Genomic DNA, 20,753 nt, shown 5'->3' with positions numbered 1-20,753 from the left:
TTAAAAAGATTTTGCTTCCGGGTCGAGACAGCTTTACGCAGCGGAAGGTCTCTTTACCTCCCACGTTTACCCTTAAGGGAGTATGAAGTCTCAGTCGCACGCCTGGGAGTGATATCGCTAAGGTGTCGGTCTCTCCTCCCTAGACTTATACACGCCGTCTCTCCGGCCAATTGCCAGGCGCCATCAGGCAGGTCTTTTTTTTCATGAGCCCAAACCATCCGCGTGTCGTCGTCCTCCAATCAGAGTGGCTCATCCTCAGGGACTACTTTGCAATCGGCGAACTGCGCAGTGAGAGGAACGTGAGAAAACCCTCTGGTCTCGGGAAGTGTAGTTCAACACTTGAAGGAAACGCCTTCGCGATTGCGCCAGAACCAGGGCAGTGTAAACTACAATTCCCAGAGAGGGCTGCGTCGCGAGCGGAGCCTTTTTTCGCTAACACCGCTCGCCCACTCCGAGTCAGTTCCGCGGTAGAGGTGACCTGACTGAGGCTCATTTTGCAGGCGTTAAAATTGTTCTCGCAGTTTTGAGTCATGGTGAGTGTGGGCCCCGGGTGCCTGCCTATCTTCGGCACTCGCGCCCTTGTGTGGGGTTTCTTACACTTTAGGGACTTTTGGGAGGCAGATGTGCAAGGCACTGTCCTTCGAGCCTTTTGGAAAGCTCGGACTCATCTTCTGGGGATAGTCTAAGTGACCCAATAATTGGGAAGGGATAGACGTCCACCTTGCGGGGCATGGGGAGGCCCTTAGGAGGACGCTGGGGAAGTATTTGTCCTTGAAGAGGCACGATCTTAATCCTGCTGCATGGCGAGAGGACAAAATATGACGCTTAAGCTATTTTTCGAAGGACATTATGGGGTTTGTTTGATATGGACGATAAGGTTTGCGATGGGAGGGAAAGGTTGGGTCCTAACCCCTTTTTCTCCTCATTAGCCCACAGTGTTTATAAGGGCTTTTGTCACAGGGCCTTTGAAAGCAGAAATCTGGAAAAATAGTATTTACCAGGTACTCCAGATGACGATCTGCGTTTGCACGAGAGGTGTTTCCGCCATATCTAATTTCACAAAATGTTATTTGGAACCCGTTCATTGACCTCCTTTTGCAATGCCAGGACATGCTAAAGTGACGGCATCACTAGCCAGATAACTACTGCACATATTCTTTATTGAACTGTATGTTATGAGTTCCAGAAGCACCTCTTTTAAATGTAACAGTGTAACCATTTTGTCATGGAAGACCTGGATAACCTAGATCTCCATCTCTTGCCACTGCTGAAAGAGAGGGGGAGGGAGAGGGTTGTTGAAGGAACTCTGACGTAGGAATAATCTGCGTACTGCTTGAAGGTGACATTTGTTATAAAACTCAGAGAAATCGCTTCATACTATAAACGCAGTGGCTTTTATTTATAGTTGCGACTATTTTTTCTACTTTATCTCCAAAATACTAAAATGGCTGGAGAATGTGGAGAAATGTTCGAATGAATGGGAAATTTTTCAGAACCTGAAAAGACACGTTTTCAAGGCAAGGGCATTACTCTCTCTGCTTATATAACGGGGCCAGTGGAGACAGCTGCTAATTTCCAGTGGGTGTTAAACCTAGGCTTCCTAAATATTTTGTCACATAATTAGTCATTTAAATTACGGTTTCAGTGGTTTCCGTCCTAATAACCTTAGGTAAGCAGAGGTACTTATTATCTGAGAACCTTGAACTTTCTGCTTTTAGAACTAAACGGGATTTTTTAAAGGTCATCTTGACGAATCTCCCCACTTCAGATCTTTAGGCTGAGTTTATCGAGACCCAGAGAGAATGTAATTTGCCCCAAGAATCTCACACTCTTTACATTTTTCTATATTGTCTCTTATACTTATCAAGTCTTTCTGAATATTTATTTTTATAGGGACCACTGCCATGGGGTCTCGCAGCAGCAGAGAGACAGTGTACTCAACTCTCTGAAATTTTATTTATTTATTTTTTTTATTTTTTTTTTTGAGACGGAGTTTCCCTCTTGTTACCCAGGCTGGTGTGCAATGGCGCAATCTCGGCTCACCGCAACCTCCACCTCCTGGGTTCAGGCAATTCTCCTGCGTCAGCCTCCTGAGTAGCTGGGATTACAGGCACGCACCGCCATGCCCAGCTAATTTTTTGTATTTTTAATAGAGATGGGGTTTCACCACATTGACCAGGATCGTCTCGATCTCTTGACCTCGTGATCCACCCGCCTCGGCCTCCCAAAGTGCTGGGATTACAGGCGTGAGCCACCGCGCCCGGCTGAAAATTTATTTTTACTAGCTGAGATTTTGGATGAAGTTACCAGCTCATACTGCATATACAAACTCAACTATGTTATCTACATGTAGATTTTTTTATAGCTTTATTCCTTGCAATTCAAAATATTGGAATTCTAGAATTCAAAGGCAATTTGGAGATTATTTTATCTACTCTTATAATGTTGTCTGTTGAGGTCAGATAATTTTCCCAAGGTCACAGAGAGATTTTGGGCTCCTGATTCTTAGCTGGTTTTCCCTAGCAAGGTCCCATCCCTAGAAGGTCACTGGGGTGCCAGATAGCAGAGAGACAGAACATAAAGAAGAATTTGTCTGGCAGTTTGCCAAAACTGACAGCAAACTCACACATGACTCAATTTCCTTGCCCCTTCAGGAGAGTGTATGAATGATCAGTTAGAAAGGAGCCTTTTTTTGTAAGCTCATTCAAAGGGGAGGATTCTTTGCTTGTTGTCTATAGGGAGTGACAGCAAAATAAACTGTATGAAGGAATCTAAATGGTAGCGCTTATTTTTTGTGATACAGAAATCCATGTAATTTATAAATATATATAAATTAGAAAGTGAAAAAGGAATATGTGGATCTGTCTGTGGAGTAACAGAGACACTTAAATTCAATAGTTGTAGCTGAGAAGTTAGCATAGAGCCTGCATTTGCAGGAAGATCATTGGTGCCTTGCTAAGAGCAAAGACGTTCCTTCTTTGGATCTTGGCAGACTGCCCAGATAACTGAGCAAAGAATAGTAACCTATGTTCACACTGTAACATTGTGAAAGTCGGCAGGACTCTCCCACCCTCCTGCTTTTCAGCTCCAATGTACCAGACCTGGACTTTTCTTTCTCTGTTTCATCTTCAAACATTCAGACACTAAGCCTCATACTACTATTAATAAGATGGAATTACCTACCTGTGAAAGTAATTTCTCCAAAGACACAGAAGGAAACTGCTGAAGTGGAATTAACTCTTCATTAGCTGGCCACAGCCCCATCACTAAGAGCTGTGATACTGTGAACACCTTTTTTAAGTAGCTACTAAAATTGACTGCATTATTCTAACCATACAGATGACCTTATGGCAGGCTAAACTTTATAGATAGTGATCTTCACTCTCTCCCACCCCACTTTTCTCATCCTAGCTTGCTGTACATTGAAGTAGTATGTGTTTATACTTGTTACTCTAACCTTCCCTCATTCAACAAATACTTATTAAATTCATATGAAAGGCAGACTGCTCTCAAGGGGGCTTCACAGCCTAATAGAGAACAACAGACATGTAAATAGAAAATCACAGGCTATTAAAGTCTTTAGAGGAAAATTCTGTGATGATAATTATAAATACTCCTACTGTTCTTAGTGCTTTGTGTGTTAACTCTTTTAATCCTCAAAACTGCTCGATTTGTTAGATAATTGCTATTATTGTCTCCATTTTACTATGGGGAAATAATATATAGAGAGATTAAGTAACTTGTCCTAGAGCATACAATTAACGAGTTGTGGAACCAGGACTTGAACCCAGAAAGTCTGACCCCAAAGTCAGTTTATTTAAATACTACTCTCTACTGCCTCTCTAGCCCCGTTTTAGAGAATTGGCTTATCCTCTTGTTTTCTAGCCCCATTTTAGAGAATTGGCTTATCCTCTTGTTTTCTTCTTATGATTCACCAATGGATTCCTTGGCCTAAAATAGTACCAAGTACATGATAGGAATTTAGTGGTGTTTTGTTTAATGAATGAATTAAATGAGACAGCAGTTCATCAGTAGATTTATAAGGCATTATCATTAGTACTAGTGACATAAATAATTTTCTTAACTATAGTTGGAACTATTGTGGTCACTAACTTTCCAACCTTCTGAAAACATAGTATATATGAATAAAACACCTTTTGTCTTCGTAGTATATATGAATAAATTTTTGTTTGTTTGAGACAGGATCTTGCTCTGTCACCAAGGCTGAAGTGCACTGACAGAGTAATGGCTCACTGTAGCCTTCCAAGGTTCAAGTGATTCTCCTACCTCAGCCTCCCGGGTGCCTGGAGTACAGCATGTGCCATCACACCCAGCTAAATTGTTTATTAAGAGAGAGGATCTCACTGTGTTACCCAGACTGGTCTCAAACTCCTGAGCTCAAGTGATTACCACCTTGGACCCCCAGCAGTGTGCTGGGATTGTAGGCATGAGCCACTGCATTCAGCCTTAAATATCTTAAATGAATAAAATCTCTTTAAAAAAATTTTTAAGCATGTTACATATGTATCCAAACAGTTCTTACACATTTCCATCTTTTTGGTAGTTTTACAGGACCCAGCTATTCCTTCAAGTAAATATCCGAGTTATAACTATGTGCCAGGAGTTTTTCTAGGCAATTGAGATATAGCAGTAAATAAAATAGACAAAAGTTCCTGTCCTTAAGGATCTTGCATTCTAAAGGTAAAGGGAGTAATAATAATAATAATAATAATAATAATTTCTTCCTCTATTCCCTTTTTCTTACGTATTCTACTTGACTTTAAGGAAAGAAGGGAAATGACAGAATGAAAAACATACTTAGGCCATTAAAGATTTTTCTATAAATAGTAATAACAAATTAGAAAACAAATATTGTATAGTTGGCTATGATCATTTTTCTACATCAGTTAACACTTTTTTTTTTTTTTGAGACTGAGTTCTTATTGCCCAGTCTGGAGTGCAACAGTGCAATCTTGGCTCACCGCAACCTCCGCCTCCTAGGTTCAAGCAATTCTCCTGCCTCAGCCTCCTGAATAGCTAGGATTACAGACATGTGCTGCGATGCCTGGCTAATTTTTGTATTTTTAGTAGAGACAGGATTTCTCCATGTTGGTCAGGCTGGTCTTAAACTCCTGACCTCAGGTGATCTGCCCGCCTCGGCCTCCTAAAGTGCTGGAATTACAGGTGTGAGCCACTGCTACCAGTCTGACACTTCTTTTTTGAAACTTTTTTCCTTTGACTTCTGTGGGTACCAAATTGCTGAGTGTTGCTGACCTTCAGAGCTTAGAGTTAGAAGCATAAAAGAAGCCTTCCAGGCTATCCATTCTTGTTTCATCTCAGAGACATGATTCTCATCTGAAACAGGGAATTTTAAATAAAAAGAAACCAAACAGTTCTAGGCTTAGTCACATCAATGGACCATTTCTCCATGCAGGTAGGGGTAAAGATGGCAGTGGAAACTTTTGGCTCCTTAAAATCACACACACACACACACACACACACAAAATTCTATTTTTTACATTATCTTAGCTTAGTCTTTTTTTAATAACTCAGTCATCACCTTGATTATCAGTTGTCTTTGTTTATATGTCTGTATTTTGTTCAGGGTCTGTTGAAATCTCTTTGTATGTCTTCCCCCTCCTCGTTTTTAAAAATAATTTTCCCTTGGAATCAGGTCGTCAGCTGTCTGTCACTACATGTTGCTGTTGTTATTTATTATTATTTAATACTAAAATATACCGTAATCCAGATATTACCGTTTTCTCCTTTTTGTTTCTCCCAAAATAAAAAATAAAGTCTTGTTTTTCCTCCTTCAGACAATAAAGTTGAAGCATGATTGTCTTATTTAAATGTTTTGGCTCAATGTAAATGGAAAGTTTTAGCCTCTTACTCCTCTTCTTGGTATGAAGATTCTATTGAACAGATGGGAGTGGGGGCTTTGCATAATAAGGATTTATGCAGTTCTAGTGGCCGCCAGGGTTTAGATCATCACATGCCGAGCACATCAACATTATTGGGCCAATTTTAGTGGTAAAATATCCCCAAAAAGGTGGATAAGATTATGTAAGTAAATCCAGGATAACACTTTTAGCTCTCTACATCGTGAGAGTTAAATAACGCCACATAAATATGCAGCACATTCATTTTCTACTAAGCCAGATGCAAAGAGACTTTAAAATTTCACATTCACTTTTAAAGTATGTGGATTTCTTACTATAGTAAGATTTCTTACTGGATATTTTTAAGGTACAGTACTTAAAGATGTTAATGGGTCTTTTTCATTACAGTCCGAACCAATCAGAGTCCTTGTGACTGGAGCAGCTGGTCAGATTGCATATTCACTGCTGTATAGTATTGGAAATGGATCTGTCTTTGGTAAAGACCAGGTAGGAATCGATGTCTATAAATCTTAAGTTATTAGAGTAAGAATATGGTTAATAAAATTCTATATTTAGTTGTACACAAATTGTAAAACAGTGAAGGAATAGGTAATCCCAACAAATGTAATAGGCACATTGCTATAAATGGAAGCTAGTAAGGTATTTATATGTATTCCTCCGGGCACTGAAAGCACTTTGCAAATGAGAACTCTTCCATATATTGTACTTAGTTGATTTGGTGCAACCAGCAGGTGTCAGTCAATGGGAGATAACAATAATGACAGTAACTTACAGTCATGTGGGAGAGAAAGTTGCTCAATAAGCACTTCGTTGTTCATAAACGACCTTTAGAACCAAAATAGTCAGAAAATCTGCTTCCCAATAAAAGCAGGTGCTCCCATTTCCAACAAGCCTGATTAATTTACAGTAAAATCCTTTTCTAAGGTATTCATTTATTCCATTTCTTGACCCATGGATATTGAATTCTTCTTTCATGTCAGATACTGTACTTAGCTTTCCATGAACTGAAATCAAACATACAGCTATTAACAATAAGAGCAAGCTGTGGTATGTCACTCAATTTGATGGTTTTTTTTTTTTTCACATACTCTTAAAATTGAGTAGTGGTGATTCCTCTCACTGTGTCTGTTAGCAAACTGGTGCTTGTTTTATAGCATTCTTTTTTCTGAAAGGGCATAGTACTAGATACCTGACCTTCTAAAATAATCATCATGACTAATTAATGGGAATTATATGCATGTACATACCAAATAAAAACTGGGAAAAGACTGTCTTGTGTCTAAATGAAATAGCCTACACTAACAGATACTATCCTTGATATTTGGTAGCCTATAATTCTTGTGCTGTTGGATATCACCCCCATGATGGGTGTCCTGGATGGTGTCCTAATGGAACTTCAAGACTGTGCCCTTCCCCTCCTGAAAGGTGAGTTATGGATAGAGAAAGGATTTTATAATATCAATGTCAGGTAAAGGACTATCCTTTTTTCCCAAATGTGTGTGTACATGATTTATTATGCCAGTTAAGTATAATAATGCGTAAGGGTTATATACCTGACATTGTCTACACACATACATTATAGACAGTGTGTAGAAATTGTCTACATTCTGTTATGTAGTCTACCTAAACGGTAATAGTAGCATCCTGTAAGGGAAAACTTTCTCAGTTGTGCAGGATGTCCTTCTCTATATATTGCTCTGGAAGTTAGTTGGTTCCTCTTATATGGTCCCCATCCCATCTACCAGTCATCAGGTTGAGACAGTGTAAAATTGTCGTTACCGTATGCTATATAGTTTGCAAAAAACTCAGAAGAGCTCAGATAAGGGCCTTTGCAAAGCATTGAACTATACCACAAATATAATAAGGAAGCCTTAAATGTGATTGAAGTTTATTAAAATTCTAAATTAATTTGAATATTCTTCTTTAGCTATAGCTTCATCATAGTCTTTTTTTGGGGTAGGGATTAATTAATGATACTCTCCTAGAAGTTTGCACTAAGCAAAATAATATATACCTCCCAAGAAAAACTTTCCTTAAAATTTTTCATCTGTTGAGTAAACATTTGCTAGAAGGGATACTCTAAGTCTTTTGGTTGCATAGTTCGGTAGAAGAATACATGACTGCCCACACTATTCTGTTGGTTCCCTTTTCTCACCCACAGCTCTTTCCAAATCAGCTTTGCTGCTTTTTCCCATTTGTATTTCTTTGTCTGCTGAGTTTCCTGTGCTTTCTCTCAAGGGCCCAGATTGCAGTCAGTTTGTCCCCTGCCAGATGTGAATATGGACATGTGATTGGGAAGAGGAAGATAAGTTTTTTTTTCCTCTAACTGGTGTTCCTGCCTATGCCCATTTTCAGATTTATGGCAGTTTTGACTATGATGCAACTATGATGGCCAGTTTTCCAGTGAAAATGCTAAATGTTGATCATAGCTTTTTTAATATAATCAACAAAGAAGTACGATGATATATGTTCTTTAGTCAAAAAACAAGTGATGTGCGCTTACTGTACTGACACCGGAGTATAGTGGTTGAACTCTGGACCAACCTAGGCTGGAATTACATCTCCATTATCTTTTGATGGTGGCGAGTTAATCTCTTTAAACCTCAGTGTCTCCGTCTATAAAATGTGAATATTAAATTTGATAATAATATAAATATCTTAGCATTATCCCTGGCACAAAACTCCTTAATAAACATTTATGATTTTTTAATTCGTGATTGGTATCTTAGACCTTAAAGTAATTTAAAGATTAGGTGAATTAGTTGCTCTTTTGTGTTATGTGGTAATTTGTGTGAATAATAAGTGTTGCTTCAAAAGTCATCGTTATACCTTGCATCATATATGATTATAAAAGATAAAAGCTATGGAATTTTTGAAATTTAAGGTAATTATTGAAATAGGAAAAGCAAAATGCATCTATTGACATTTCTGATGTTATGGTTGTTAAATTAATGTATTATCTTTGTTTTCTTAGGCTCCTGAAATGTATATCAGTGTGATATGTAAACACTTGCAACAAGTAAAAAAATTAATTGGTAGATTCAATATGAAAAAGAAAACTTCAAACTTTGGTGTTTAAGTAGCTCTGCATATGTATTGCCATGTCCACAGATGTCATCGCAACAGATAAAGAAGAGGTTGCCTTCAAAGACCTGGATGTGGCCATTCTCGTAGGCTCCATGCCAAGAAGGGAGGGCATGGAGAGAAAAGATTTACTGAAAGCAAACGTGAAAATCTTCAAATCCCAGGGTGCAGCCTTGGATAAATACGCAAAGAAGTCAGTTAAGGTGACCAACACTGTATTTTATGGGATCTTTTCATTATTAGCATTTGAAACTTATGCTTTTAGCATTTAAGTAAAACCAAATTATTTGCCCTTTTCTCTAGTTCTGTACAATCATCAGTAGATACGGCTATAGAGTTTTGCTCGTTAAGCTCTCTCTTTCTGGGTTTTTTCTTATAGTGTAGAAATCTATATTCAGAGTACTCAAAAATATTTTTCCTGTTAGTATAATGTGAAAATTTAATATTAGTTCTTAAACCTATAAAGAAGGCATGGGACATTTTGATGTATTTTTGCTGTGTGGGAATACTTATTCAGACATTTGGATATGTGTGTGATTCTGAAAGGAGATAGCCATAGGTAAGTTTATTCTCAGGAGTAGAAGATGGTAGTTTCTGAATGCTCAGGTTTCTAAATATGTCTTAATATTACAATAAGCCTTCTTTTTTATTTTATTTTTTATAATTTTTATTTTTGAGATGGAGTCTAGCTCTGTTACCCAGGTTGGAGTGCAGTGGTACAATCTTGGCTCACTACAACCTCTGCCTCCCAGGTTCAAGCAATTCTCCTGTCCCAGCCTCCCAAGTAGCTGGGACTACAGGTGCATGCCACCATGCCCAGCTAATTTTTGAATTTTAGTAGAGACGGGGTTTTACCATGTTGGCCAGACTGGTCTACAACTCCTGACCTCATGTGACCCACCCACCTCGCCCTCCCAAAGTGCTGGGATTACAGGTATGAGCCACCACCACCACCCCCAGCCAAACCTTTTATTAGCGAACTATTAATTAACTAGAACTTAATTGTCATACAGCAGTTAGGCTTGCTGGTTAAGGTTAAACTGATTTCTGTATACTTTACTATCTTGACTTTGAAAAAAAAAGCAAAAAAAAAGTTTTAAGATTTTTTAAGTTGCCCATTATAATGTTCTATCTATAACATTTCATGGATGTCTGCATTTTTGCTTTCTGTGGACTTAATTTTAAATAGTTCACTTATTTTTTGTAATCACAGAAAATACTAAAAGTTGAATAGAAATCCTCAGGTCCCAATAAAAGATTACAAGTTTGTTCAGACTGCTAAATTCCAAGCTTTTTGGAGGTATAGTATTCCTTGCATAGTAATTCCACCTCCGCAAAGCATCCTTGTTTGTGAGAAATATTCACCAGCACTGCAATACTTAGAGGCAGTGAAGTATCTTGTCTGCAGCTTGTCAAAAGAGGTACCAAAAAAAAAAGACTAAAAATACATGGGATTCATATAATATGCTTGTAACTTTTTTATAAATATATTATTTCAAAAATTTTTATCATTTTATTAAAGATTTTATAACTTAAAATGTATTTTCCTATGCTACATAATGTTTCCCAAGCATCCCCTGTACAAAGGCTACCTATTAGACATTTTCTGTCAAATTTTAACGTAGCTTAGTTAATAAGTATATAGTCTGTAACTCTTCTGTTCCTTCCATTCCTCATAGGTTATTGTTGTGGGTAATCCAGCCAATACCAACTGCCTGACTGCCTCCAAGTCAGCTCCATCCATCCCCAAGGAGAACTTCAGTTGCTTGACCCGTTTGGATCACAACCGAGCTAAAGCTCAAGTAAGAAAAATTCATAAGTCTTAAATCTTATGAATGTTCATCTTTAAAACATTTTTCTCTCACTTGTAAAATAACTGAATCTGAGTTTGTGCTTTTTTCTTATTTTTGTTTAGTAGGAACCTATTACTTTTATTAAATTAAGAGTAAATTATCATTAATTTGTTAGGGAATCTTTAAATGTATTCTTGTAAAGGACCAGAGGCTGGACTTCCTACTTGATTTTGTCTTTAGCTATATTTCTATTGCTAACTATAATTAAATGCAGTTACTAATGTTCTCTTGTTACAGTGGTTAAAAATTTGTTATACATGATAATACATAATTTAGTTTAATTTTTGTCAGATATATAGGAAATTATATAAACAAAAAACTTGAACGTTGTGTGATTGTATGGTTCTGCTATTTTACCTGCAGCTAAACAAATTCAGATTTTAATTTTTAATTTTATATTTAATTTAGTTTTCAATTTTATGTCTTTTTAATATTCTGTGTATCTGTAAAGTTTCCTACTTTCACTACTTAGGAGCTAAACTCTGTTGCTAATTTTCCTTATCCTTTGATCCATAGATAAATATGCTGAAGAACCAGTGACCGGGGAATTAACAATAGCTTTTCAAAAAATTAGAAGCCAAGCCACTGATCTGAGTTACTTTCCTAGGCTTTTTCAGATCTAAGTGGTCCTGGTGCTGTTGGAAGTCATGATAAAGTTCTAGTTTTGGACAGAATCTTTTGCCCTAATGCTTTTCTGGCCATTCCTTCTTGGCTGTAGGTCATCACCGCTAGATAGGTCTATGAGTTCAGTGCTTTTTCTTCTAGAAAATATAACTTTATTTAGTTTAAAAAGAAAGTTGTTAACCAGAAGATGCTGTGAGGTCTAAATTGAAGCACTACTACCCTAAACTGAGAATTAATAACCCTTCAGCTCTGGAATGCCTAGTGAAAGAGAAAAGAATATACATTTGTTAAGCATCTACTGTAAATTGAATGCTAGACATATAATTTTCCATTTAATTTTTATAGTAACCATATGAGGTATCTCATATTATCCCTACTTTAGGTAAGAAACCTGAGGCCCAAGGAAGTCAGGGAACCTGCTGAGTCATACAGCTCGTAAATTATGGAGCCACCATGATTTGCCTGACTCCAAACCCTTATGTATGTTCTTACCTAATGTTAACAACTTCCCTTAGTCCAGTTACTAGCTCTGTGATTTTGAGAAAGTGTATTCAATGTATAAAATGTATCAACCTCAGAGAGTTCTTATAAGGATTAAATGAGATCCATTTTAAGCCCTCAGCAAAGTGTCTGCACATAGTAAAACACAAGAAAGGTTGGCTGCTATTATTATTAGTTGATTTTGTTTTTATTTCTAAGAGGCATACAGCCTAAACATTCCTAATTTAGGGGGTTGTTAGATAACAACCCTTAAATTTTTAGCTTAAAGTGCAAATATTCTCTGAGAGGCTTTAGGTGGTGGGCTGGGTCTGGTGGTAGCTGAGAAGGAATAGGAGTTTGTTTGAATGAATGGAGGTAGGAGGTTTGGGCATTGTGGGACAGTTGTAATGGAAGAGATATTATATGTGTTACAGTTGTAAACTCTGGATTGCAAAAAAAAGTGACTTATTTCGTTAGAAGAAAGAGGTAGCACAATGACACTGACAACCACTTTTTGCTGTTTTGCCTGAGGCTTTGGTGGAGACAGGCCATGGAAAATTGTACTTCCAAAGGTACTACCAAGAGATGCTTAGTCCTGGTGCCTGAAACAGTTTTCATTGCAGGGCTAAACTCTGAATGAGCAAAGTGGGAAGAAAGTGCTATCTCCTCAGACTTTAACCTTCACTTTGGCACATGTTCTTTGTTATTCCCAGGCCCTTGGCTAGGCACTATTTCAGCCTAGCATAATAATGTCACTCTGGCATAGAGAGAGCTTTTAGGGAGTCTCTGAAGAACCACTTTCTTCCTCTAAAAGAAGTTATTTATCCAGTAAGCAAAATAACCCAAAGATAAGTTTTTCTTACGGGAATGGTTGCTAGGTTTTTTGTCTTAGAATTCGGAGGCCTTAGCTTAGTGACTTTTCTGTAGAACTTCCCTGTGTATTTGCAAGCCAGCACTGTATTTATGTCTGCTGATATGATATTTATGTCTTATAATGATAAGGTTATTTGAAAATGATATCAGTTAGCTAGTATCACATGGAAGAAAATTACCAGGGCTGGAGAATTAATCAAAAACTTTAACAGACATATATGATAGACATGAGTGTCTAAGGGAGCAAAGAATTGTTATTCTGGTTACATATTAATTTAGACTAGCTGTGACATGAATCATATTAAGAAATTATGTCTTCTGGGTGCAACGTACCTGGACTTTGCTGTCCTGAGAGAACTGGATTAGCTCAAGAGATCACAGGAGCAAGAGGAGGAGGGCCACAAGAACAAAGGAAGGCAGAGGAGCCAAGAAGGACTGAGGGTGGAGAGGCCTAGAGGCATTTTTGTCTTCACTGTACTTTGGAGCATTGAAACTGACATTCAGAGGAGTTGTGGGCTGTAAGCTCCTGGTAATATATATCTTGAGTTAATTGTTCCAGGTATAAATTTTATCTTTTTTTAATACCAAACTAGCTAAATATAAGTATAAATGTAAGTAAGAGCAATTTATTCCACAATTTCTTCCCCAGTTCTTTCAGGCCATGGCACACGTAAGAAATGGTTGAGCACCTTGCTACTATACCAGACCCTACAGGCTAAGCAGATCAATATCTGGTTACCCCAGAAACCAACCATCAACTAATTTTAGAGACTAATGCAAATATTGTAGATAATAGTCCTGATACTTGCAAAACTATATGAAGCAGGGATTAGGTTTGTCAAAAGTGATTTACAATATCACAAACAGAAATTTTTAAGTAAACTTTTTTAGACTAACAATTTTAGTATTTAAGAAAGCAGTCTCAACTAGTTTAAGAGTTAAAGTGAAAGTAAAGACAGTTTACTTCTTACCTAACAGAATAAATTAGTGTGAAGACCAGTCAACATTCCAGACATTTTTGGTAATGGCCTTTATCTTTATCCTTTTTGGTTGGTTGGTTGGTTGGAGTTTTTCTTTACTTTTTAATTTGAAATAATTTTAGACTCCAAAGTCGCAAAAAAATAGTACAGAGAAGTCTCATGTACCCATCATCCATTGATGGCATCTTACATAACTACAGAGTATTCTCAAAACCAGGAAGTCAATAAATTACATACAATACTATTAACTAGACTTACTGAAGTTTCACCAGTTTTACATTCACTTATTTTTTCTGTGTCTTTATGAATGATTCTATGACATTTAAATACAAGTGTAGGCCGGGCGCGGTGGCTCAAGCCTGTAATCCCAGCACTTCGGGAGGCCGAGGCGTGTGGATCACGAGGTCAAGAGATCGAGACCATCCTGGTCAATGAGGTGAAACCCCGTCTCTACTAAAAATACAAAAAATTAGCTGGGCATGGTGGCAGGTGCCTGTAATCCCAGCTACTCAGGAGGCTGAGGCAGGAGAATTGCCTGAACCCAGGAGGCGGAGGTTGCAGTGAGCCGAGATCGAGCCATTGCACTCCAGCCTGGGTAACAAGAGCAAAACTCCGTCTCAAAAAATAAATAAATAAATAAATAAATAAATACAAGTGTAGATTCCTATAACTGCCACCATAGTCAAGACACACAATTTCTTCATCACTCACAAAATAACTGCTTCATACTCTCTCTTATTAGTCACACCTCCCTTTTTCTTTGTCCCTGACATCATTTATCTGCTCTCCACCTCTACAATTTTTTCATTTTGAGAATGTTACAATAATGGAATCATTCAATAAGGAACCTTTCAAGACTGGCTCTTTTTCACTCAGTTCAATGCCTTTAAGATTCATCCAGGTTGTTGGTTGTTCCTGTTTGTTGTTTTTCCATGCATCTTTTATTTATTCTGTTGTATATATAAGACAGTACAATTTACTTAACCATTCTTTTATTTTATTTTATTTTATTTTATTTTATTTTATTTTATTTTTGAGAAGGACTCTAGCTCTGTCACCAGGCTCGAGTACAGTGGCACGGTCTCAGCTCATGGCAACCTCCACCTCCCAGGTTCAAGTGATTCTCATGCCTTAGCCTCATGAGTAGCTGGGATTACAGGCATGCGCTGCCACACCCAGCTAATTTTTGTATTTTTAGTAGAGATTTGTATTTCACCATGTTGATGGTCTCAATCTCCTGACATCATGATCCATCTACCTCAGCCTTCCAAAGTGCTGGGATTACATGCATGAGCCACTGTGCCCAGCATATTTAACCATTCTTTTTTTTTTTTGGTGCCACCATGCCCAGCTTATTTTTTTATTTTTTTAGTAGAGACGGGGTTTCACCATGTTGACCAAGATGATCTCGATCTCTTGACCTTGTGATTCACCCGCCTCGGCCTCCCAAAGTGCTGGGATTATAGGCGTGAGCCACCGCACCCGGCCTTATATTTAACAATTCTTGAAGGACATTTGAGTTGTTTCCAGTTTAGAGCTGTTATTACCCTTGTTTTAAAATTTTCCTTAAAATGTCAAAGTGTATTCCCTTTGTCACATGGTAAATATTCAAATGCTGCATTATGTGTGCTAAAGCTACAGACTCTAGCACAACTAATTTTCTCTTCCATTCTTACTGGGACACAAGGAAAGAAGAATTGCCCACAATGTCATCAAAACAGATCAGCTTCTTAAAATATTTTTCCACATTCCCTTCTGGTTCATCATAAATTCTGTTGTCTAATTAGGAACAATTTATACATACACCTAATCATAATTTTTTTTTTTTTTTTCTTTTTTTTGAGACGGAGTTTCGCTGTTGTTACCCAGACTGGAGTGCAATGGCACGATCTCAGCTCACCGCAACCTCCGCCTTCTGGGTTCAAGCAATTCTCCTGCCTCACCCTCCCAAGTAGCTGGGATTACAGGCACGCGCCACCATGCCCAGCTAATTTTTGTATTTTTAGTAGAGACGGGGTTTCACCTCGTTGGCCAGAATGGTCTCGATCTCTTGACCTTGTGATCCACCCGCCTCGGCCTCTCAAAGTGCTGGGATTATAGGCGTGAGCCACCGTGCCTGGCCAATAATTTCTTTTCTGTACATAAACTTATCACCGTACATAAAATAAGCAAGCTAATTTTGCTTTATTTAAATCTATCAAGACATAACTTTCTAACCTTTTTTGTGGCTACTTACACTACATATAATTGCAAGGCATTGCAAGACCCTAAAGTGTTTTCTGGAGTTATAGCTAGAGGTTGTTACATATGTTATTTTAGTGTGTATATATGTGTGTACACACAAATACACACATATATTTATAGGGAAAACCTCTTCAGTTTCCTGATACATAAAATGAAAACAGTCATATCTTGGTAATTTGAGTCCCATCCAACTCTAAAATTTTATATTAAGGATTATTTGAAAATTAGTTTGTATATGATATATAATAAAAATTTTACCTTCTACATAGAAAGATAAAATTACTACATAAAATTACTACCTTTACTTTCTACATAGAAAGTGCCCAAATACCTGATTACTCAGAAGCACTGAGAAGACATCTCCAAATAAACATTAACAATGAAACAAAAGATCACATTTAGTCAAGAAATAGTAAATTGATTAATAAATAGTAACTTGATTAATGTTTTATATTTGATACACTTACTGTATGAATACGTTAACGACAAACTATGGGATGCTTCCTACTTTTAAACATTCTACTCCATAAAGTTTAACATCCACAGTTGTTACCACTGTTAAGCTGTTGTAGGGAATTGCCAAACAATAAATTTACATTTTTTACAAGTCAATATAACTCTTGTGTTCTCTTGAAATTTCAGAAGCTTTTTATCTTTACTTAAGGGCATTTGTCAAAACAGGTCCCAATTGTAAATAAAAAGCATTAGTCTAAGTAATGTATTTGTTTTCAATTTAACTAGATTGCTCTTAAACTTGGTGTGACTGCTAATGATGTAAAGAATGTCATTATCTGGGGAAACCATTCCTCAACTCAGTATCCAGATGTCAACCATGCCAAGGTGAAATTGCAAGGAAAGGAAGTTGGTGTTTATGAAGCTCTGAAAGATGACAACTGGCTCAAGGGAGAATTTGTCACAGTAAGAAAAGTCTATGAGCCTTCTTAACACCTGAGCATAAAAACTCTTGAGAGACACTTAGGACAGGAAACCTTCAAGGAGAGCAGGTCTTTCACAGTTGCTCTGATGACTACATACTTTCGGGATCATAGTAAGCCAGTCATGATCCAGTCTGATCTGATGCGATCTGTAGCATAGCAGTTGAGATTTATACCAAGATCCATGTCTTTGCATGAAGTATGATAAACTTTATATGGGGATATATAGTTTTCTTTTTCCATAAGGATTAGTAAGGCTAACATCGGGTTGTTGCATGATTTTGGAGGGGACACATTAAGCCCTGGACATAGCCTTTCACCCCAAGGTCTACTGGAATCAATAAAAATTTTGCTATCATGATCAAATAACACTGCTGCCTTTGCCTGCCCCCTTCCCAGACTGTGCAGCAGCGTGGCGCTGCTGTCATCAAGGCTCGAAAACTATCCAGTGCAATGTCTGCTGCAAAAGCCATCTGTGACCATGTCAGGGACATCTGGTTTGGAACCCCAGAGGTAAAGATTTAGTCATTTGCACAAGTCACTATTTTATTTTTCTTGCCTGATGCTATAATATAAAAAGAATATAGCCTTTGCTACAGTCAGGTTAGGTTCATTCCTCCGCTCAGCTGCCTACTAACTAACCTTGGGAGTTTCTTAGCCTTGACCTTTCTGAGCTGTTTTGTCATCTTTACATGACATTATTATTTTTTTTTTTTTTTTTTTTTTTTTGAGACGGAGTTTCGCTGTTGTTACCCAGACTGGAATGCAATGGCATGATCTCGGCTTACCGCAACCTCCACCTCCTGGGTTCAAGCAATTCTCCTGCCTCAGCCTCCGAAGTAGCTGGGACTATAGGCACGCACCACCATGCCCAGCTAATTTTTGTATTTTTAGTAGAGATGGGGTTTCACCTTGTTGCCAGGATGGTCTCGATCTCTTGACCTCGTGATCCACCCGCCTCGGCCTCCCAAAGTGCTGGGATTATAGGCGTGAGCCACTGTGCCCGGCCGACATTACTATTATACACAGGGTTGTGAGGGTTAAAGGAGATTAAATATGGAAAACAGCACAATGCCTGATACACTGTAGGGGTGAAACTTTTTCTTCTAGTCCACAGGTTCCTCATCTGCAAAATGAGGATTAGGTTTCCCTGGCCTACTTCACATATGATATGGAAGAATGGAATGAAATAATATCCATGCAAGTTATCTTGTCGTGGAAGTACCTGTTGCTGATGATAGTTCCTTACATAGTAATGATGTTACGAACATTTTAAGAGAGGGCTGGTTTAATTTTATTATTTCCTGTGTCAGTTGTGTGAACTAATCACCATGAGAATGTGAAACATTGTTATTTTCAGGGAGAGTTTGTGTCCATGGGTGTTATCTCTGATGGCAATTCCTATGGTGTTCCTGATGATCTGCTCTACTCATTCCCTGTTGTAATCAAGGTAAAGTATTTTGGAGTTATTTCGCTTTGAGAAAGTAGTTATGTGTTTAAGAATGGTATTACTGGCCAAACATGATGGCTCACTTCTATAATCCCAACACTTTGGAAGGCCAAGGTGGCAAGATTGCTTGAGCCCAGGAGTTCAAGACCAGCCTGGGCAACGTAGTGAGACCCTCATCTCTACAAAAATAAAATAATCAGGCATGGTGGTTCATACCTGTGGTCCCAGCTTCTTGAAAGGCTAAAGTAGGAGGATCACTTGAGCTTAGGAGGTCAAAGCTGCAGTGAAACATGACAGTACCTCTGCACCACGCCCTCAGCAACAGAGTGGAACCCTGTCCCCCCCAAAAATAGAACAGTATAACTTTGTCTAGAAAATTGTTCCTTTACTAAAGTAGACATCTTTCTCAGCTTTAAAACAATATGTATTTCAACTTGAGGTCATTTAAAGTTTTTGTGATTGAAATTAACCTGGAAAGGAAGATTCAGCTCTTCCACTAAACAGTATGTTATTATGCCTCTAGTATTAGAGACCTACACATAGTATATTTCTGAATGAAGCGAAGTCTTTCAGTGTTGTTGCTCTTTATTATAACTGTGCTAAAGTCAATCATTTTTAAAGTTCTTTTTTTAAATTTAGATTCAAGGGGTTTTAAATTCAAGTGTTGAGTTTTTATTAGAATTATCTATTAAGATCTGGATTCTGATTTACTTCTTTAGAATTAGACTTTAAAACAAATAAATATAGGTTTATTTATAAACTTTAAATAAATAAACTTAAAAATAAACTTAAAAAAAAAGTTTATTTATAAAATTTAAACAACAACTAGGTTGTTGCTTATTGGAAGATCAGTTCCCATTTAAATCTCTTACTTGCATTATTTTCAAACAGAATAAGACCTGGAAGTTCGTTGAAGGTCTCCCTGTTAATGATTTCTCACGTGAGAAGATGGATCTTACTGCAAAGGAGCTGACAGAAGAAAAAGAAACTGCTTTTGAATTTCTTTCCTCTGCCTGACTAGACAATAATGTTACTAACTGCCTCAAAGCTGAAGAATCTAAATGTCGTCTTTGACTCAAGTACCAAATGATAATAATGCTATACTTAAATTACTTGTGAAAAACAACACATTTTAAAAATTATGTGCTTCTTGGTACACGTTTGTGAATGACAGTTTATCATCATGCTGTTACTGTGCATTCTAAATAAATATATATTCGAATGAAAGTGGCTCAGACACTGTTTCCAGCTAATATTTAGTATCTATTCAGAAAATAAACTTGCAGCCAGGCACAGTGGCTCACACCTATAATCCCAGCACTTTGGGAGGCTGAGGCAGGTACATCACCTGAGGTCAGGAGTTCGAGACCAGCCTGGCAACATAGTAATGCCATGTCTCTAATAAAAAATAGTAGAGGTGGGAGACTGAGGCAGGAGAATAGCTTGTCCCAAGAGGCAGAAGTTACAGTGAGCCAAGATGATGCCACTGCACTCCAGCATGAGCAACAAGTGAAACTCCTCAAAAAATAAAAGAAAACAAACTTGCATGTTTCCCAGCTTGCCTAAAGAATTCTGATTTTTTCTTTTTTTTTTTTTTCTTTTTTTTTTTATTTTTTTATTGCATTTTAGGTTTTGGGGTACATGGGCAGAGCATGCAATACAGTTGCATAGGTGCACACATGGCAGTGTGTTCTGTTTGCTTTCACCCCTTCACCCACATTTGGCATTTCTCCCCAGGCTATCCCTTCCCACCTCCCCCTCCCACTGGCCCTCCCCTTTTCCCTCCAATAGACCGCAGTGTTTAGTACTCCCCTCTCTGTGTCCATGTGTTCTCATTTTTCATCACCCGCCTATGAGTGAGAATATGCGGTGTTTCATTTTCTGTTCTTGTGTCAGTTTGCTGAGAATGATGTTCTCCAGATTCATCCATGTCCCTATAAACGACACAAACTCATCATTTCTGATTGCTGCATAATATTCCATGGTGTATATGTGCCACATTTTCCCAATCCAGTCTATCATCAATGGGCATTTGGGTTGATTCCAGGTCTTTGCTATTGTAAACAGTGCTGCAATAAACATTCGTGTGCATGTGTCGTTATAGTTGAAGGATTTATAGTCCTTTGGGTATATACCCAGTAATGGGATTGCTGGGTCAAATGGAATTTCTATTTCTAAGGCCTTGAGGAATCGCCACACTGTCTTCCACAATGGTTGAACTAATTTACACTCCCACCAACAGTGTAAAAGTGTTCCTTTTTCTCCACATCCTCTCCAGCATCTGTTGTCTCCAGATTTTTTAATGATCGCCATTCTAACTGGCGTGAGAT

At 37.9% G+C, this 20,753-nt stretch overlaps 1 protein-coding gene across 2 annotated transcripts; it reads left to right on the top strand.

Annotated features, from left to right (window-relative positions):
* Positions 1–453: 453 nt before the first annotated feature.
* Positions 454–19,650, top strand: MDH1 (malate dehydrogenase 1). 2 transcript variants are annotated; one of them, XM_035272457.3, is made up of 9 exons: positions 454–533; positions 6,288–6,386; positions 7,229–7,325; positions 9,012–9,187; positions 10,664–10,786; positions 16,780–16,956; positions 17,373–17,486; positions 18,334–18,423; positions 19,315–19,650. In XM_035272457.3, the coding sequence occupies exons 1-9, from the start codon at positions 531–533 to the stop codon at positions 19,438–19,440; spliced, it is 1,005 nt and encodes a 334-aa protein (XP_035128348.1). In that variant the 5' UTR covers positions 454–530; the 3' UTR covers positions 19,441–19,650. The 2 variants fall into 2 exon arrangements, with proteins under 2 accessions (XP_035128348.1, XP_035128349.1); XM_035272458.3 differs by lacking the exon at positions 16,780–16,956.
* Positions 19,651–20,753: the final 1,103 nt, after the last annotated feature.

The sequence above is a fragment of the Callithrix jacchus genome, chromosome 14, assembly GCF_049354715.1.
Source record: "Callithrix jacchus isolate 240 chromosome 14, calJac240_pri, whole genome shotgun sequence".
Lineage (NCBI taxonomy): Eukaryota > Metazoa > Chordata > Mammalia > Primates > Cebidae > Callithrix > Callithrix jacchus.
The sequence above is the reverse complement of the archived record's forward strand: the minus strand, read 5'-3'. Positions and strand labels throughout refer to the sequence as shown.